Source organism: Sinocyclocheilus rhinocerous, unplaced genomic scaffold (genome assembly GCF_001515625.1).
Source record: "Sinocyclocheilus rhinocerous isolate Xijiao unplaced genomic scaffold, SAMN03320098_v1.1 scaffold963, whole genome shotgun sequence".
NCBI lineage: Eukaryota > Metazoa > Chordata > Actinopteri > Cypriniformes > Cyprinidae > Sinocyclocheilus > Sinocyclocheilus rhinocerous.
Window position 1 is genome coordinate 1,036,629 of NW_015638949.1, and position 4,205 is coordinate 1,040,833.

A 4,205-nucleotide genomic window follows, 5' to 3' on the forward strand; every position below is an offset into this window, starting at 1 on the left:
AGATAGATAGATAGATAGATAGATAGATAGATAGATGTAAGTATTTGATGTACAGGTCAAAGGTCAAAATCCAGTTTGATAGAAAGATAGATAGAGATAGGCAAGGCAAGGCAAGGCAAGTTTATTTGTATAGCACATTTCATACACAATGGTAATTCAAAGTGCTTTACATAAAAGAAAAGAAAAAAAATAATCACAACAATAAAACAAGGAATTTAAAAACATTGAAAATGATTAAAACAATTGATTTAAGAAGTTTAAAATGAATTTAAGAAAACGATTATACATAGAATATAGTGCAATCAGTTCGGACATTGCACAGTGCTCATTCAGTAAATGCACAGCTAAACAGATGAGTTTTGAGTCTAGATTTGAATGTGGCTAATGTTTTAGCACATCTGATCTCTTCTGGAAGCTGATTCCAACTGCGGGCGGCATAATAACTAAAAGCAGACTCCCCTTGTTTTGTGTGAACCCTTGGTATTTCTAACTGACTTGATCCTAATGATCTGAGTGGTCTGTTAGGTTTATATTCAGTGAACATATCTGCTATGTATTTAGGTCCTAGGCCATTGAGTGATTTATAAACGAGTAAAAGTACTTTAAAATCAATCCTAAGTGTAACTGGAAGCCAGTGTAAGGACCTGAGGACTGGTGTGATATGCTGTTCTGGATGAGCTGCAGCTGTCTAATGGTCTTCTTGGGAAGGCCGGTGAGGAGACCATTACAATAGTCCACCCTGCTGGTGATAAAGGCATGAACAAGTTTCTCCAAGTCTTGACTGGAAACAAAACATCTCATTCTTGCAATGTTTTTGAGATGATAGTATGCTGATTTAGTTACTGCTTTGACATGACTACTGAAACTAAGGTCTGTCTCCAGAATCACACCAAGATTCCTGACTTGATTTTTAGTTGTTAGACCCCTAGAGTCAAGGTATGCATTCACCTTGAGAACTTCATCTTTGTTTCCAAATGCAATGACTTCAGTTTTTTCATTGTTTAACTGAAGAAAGTTCTCGAATTAAGCTAACTGAGACCTGTTATAGCACTTGTATATCATTGCTCTTTTGTTGATTTTGATTGCTTCCATTGTCCTCATTTGTAAGTCACTTTGGATAAAAGTGTCTGCTAAATGTCTAAATGATTATCAAAAGCCTTAATAACTGTCCCCAATGTCCTGTCCTAAAAGATGACACATGCCTTTGACATCATCACTGGGAGAAAACAGGAAATTAAAACACTGTCCCATAAGGCACCTCTCTCTTCATCCTGATGGTCATCTGTAACTCCACCAACCAACTATATTAGACACACTCACAGGCAGACAAAACAGAGGAGACTGATGACGCCTTGAGAGACTGAATTAAAAAACAATATCTCAAATAAAATCTACTGTGCACTCTATTTTACATTCAATGTGAGGTACACATTTGGGAAAAGTCTTAATATAAGACAGCAGGTGAAACAATGTTTAAAAAAAAACATTCCTTGACGATTACTTTAGGTCCGGTGAAGACTTTGTAATACTGTATGTCTGTATGTGTACAGTCTGAGAACTTAAGACCGTTTGAAGAGAAACAGAGCCGAGCAGCTTCTGCAGCAGGTGAAGTATGCCAAAAATATAGACCCGAATACTGAAAATAAAATCCCACATGATTGTTAAAGGAAATCCAGAATCTCATGGCAGGCTAAGACGTTACAAAACTAACTAACTTCACCTGCATTTTCCATTAAATTTGAATTAATTACTTTTTCCTGTTGAATTTTATCACTACCCATTAATTAACCCCCACTGACTTTCTATAAGACTGCTATTCAGACCCAAACATAATTTGCAGCCACAGAACTTCTCAGAAAGCTGTTTAGAGTTCTGCAAAAATGAATCACGATTCATCCACAAAGTGATAGTATAGTGATAGTCGGCAGAATACATACTGTATAGGTCCACTGAAAAAAAAAAAAACAGCATCCTTATAAATACATTAACTAAATGCTCATATTTTAAACAGATATAAACTGTACCTTGCTGCTTGGAAGCTCTGAACTATGTCATCTAATAATCTGTTGTTCCTCAGGTCTTGTTCTGTTGATGGCTGCAAGGAGAGTTAAACGAAGATTAATGGAAACATATCGGAATATCAGAATAATATGCTAATAAATTCATTAAACTGCAATAGCAGCAATGTTTATATGTAGCGGCCAGAAGTTAATAATAATTATGCTTCCCAAGGCAGCATTTATTTGATTAAAAATACAGTAAAAATAGTAATCTTGTCAAATATTATTACAAGTAAAAAAAAATGTTTTCTATTTGAATATATTTTGAAATGCAATTTAATCCTGTGATGGCAAAGCTGAATTTTCAGAAGCTATTGCTCCGATCTTCGGTGTCACATGATCTTTCAGAAATTATTCTAATATGCTGATATGTTAAAAATTAACAATGTTAACAATTATTAATGTTGAGAACAAAGTTCATTAAACAGCATTTACTTGAAATAGATTTTTTTGTATGAATATCTTTACTGTCACGTTTGATCAACTTAGTGCAAGCTTGCTGTATTATATTAAGACTATTAATTTTTTCCCATAAAAATATTAAGCAGCAAAAACTGATTCCACATTGATAAAAATGTTTCTTGAGCACAATCAGCATATTAAAATGTATTTCTGAAGGATCATGCGACACTGACGACTAGAGAAAAGCCTTTTGAAAATTCATCTTTGCCATCATACTTCACAATATTACTTAACTGATTTATTTTGCTCTCATGTGTGTGTGTGGAGAGAGAGAGAGAGAGAGAAAGAAAGAAAGAAAGAAAGAGATTTATCAACTTGACATCCAATGTAAAATCCCCATCCAGTGGAGGATTACTGGAATATCTGAAAGGTTTGACAGTCATATTAATATTATTTTGACGAGACTTACCAAATTACAAACAGGACACAACAACTTATAGTAGAGAAACTTCCGTATGCACAGAGAACAAACTGTTGGAATAGCACACAAAAAAAAGACAATGACTTTGTATCTTGCTTAAAGCAATTATGGCAAGTTAAACATCATACATGTCAAATGGTTATAAACTGAACTGTAAATCTATACGTACAGTTGTGAGAACACTGGGTCATCATGGTGATGTTGAGAAAATCAAAGCAGATAGGACAACGAAGGAGAGTGTCTATGCTCTGATACAGACAAAGATAAACAAGATCTGATGTCACCGAACCTGGGAATATCCAGATTTATGACTACTGTATATCTATAACACTGAGACACGTGCTTATCGATGTATAAAACCATGCAGTTCATTCTGATCAATATCAGGAAACCAGTGGATATAAAACAAGAACATGACATCGTGAATAGATTTGATGTGTTATATCAACAAACAACTGAAGTAACACTGTAAAAACGTAGATTTTTTTTATTGTTTTATGTGAGATGCGTTGGCGATTAAGATTATAAAACTATATTATACACGTGTGAGCGGCAAAAAACACAATGGTAGCGGTTAATCTTGTTTCAACTGCAGACTTAACAAAGTTGAATAAGAGAACGTACTTTGAGACATGACAGGTTCGGCGGTAAGTCCACTTCGTTTAGCTGAGCCATTCTATGCAAATCCCTGTGCTGCTATTTATTTACCGGTAAATGAAAGAGGAAAATTAATACGAACTCTAACTCTAGATAGCAACAATAAACTCCCGCGCATCGCTAAACACTTCCTACGATAGCGTCACTTCCGGTTGAAACACGAATCAACAGAATGACCAAAGAACTTATGACACACGCTTACAAAAAAATACCATGGAATGTAACCATTTCTGCCAAAATAGCAGAGTTGTGCTCTGTAAATAGAAAATAAATTAATACTGAAGCTTCAAAAAACTGTAAGAATCTTTTAGAGAATTTGACATATTTATTTATTTTATTTTTTATTGTGCTGAAAAGTATAAGATTAAAGTTACAAGAATATTATATTATTGAAACCATAAAGTTAATGATTATGGTATTTTGACAGAAACTTTGATTTCCATGATGATTTCCTAAGCAAAGCATACCGTACTTGCAAAAGTCAAATATAATAAAGATTAAAGTAATAAAGCGTAGAATCCTTAAAATAAAATATAATATGATATGTTTATGATTGGTTTTAAACTGTAACATTTAACAACAAATAATTCATATATTTTATATAT

General features: G+C 33.7%; 1 protein-coding gene across 2 annotated transcripts in view; it reads right to left on the reverse strand.

Moving 5' to 3' along the window:
• The window catches only part of rad18 (RAD18 E3 ubiquitin protein ligase), a 37,101-nt gene extending 33,339 nt beyond the window's left edge, over window positions 1-3,762 (reverse strand). For both annotated transcript variants that reach the window (XM_016565567.1, XM_016565566.1), the window contains exons 1-4: window positions 3,568-3,762; window positions 3,113-3,191; window positions 2,932-2,993; window positions 2,025-2,095 (exon numbers count right to left, since the gene is read on the reverse strand). In XM_016565567.1, the coding sequence (XP_016421053.1) occupies window positions 2,025-2,095; window positions 2,932-2,993; window positions 3,113-3,191; window positions 3,568-3,618 (263 nt within the window). In that variant the 5' untranslated portion in view covers window positions 3,619-3,762. The remainder of the gene's footprint in view (window positions 1-2,024; window positions 2,096-2,931; window positions 2,994-3,112; window positions 3,192-3,567) is intronic.
• Between the last annotated feature and the right edge of the window lie 443 nt (window positions 3,763-4,205).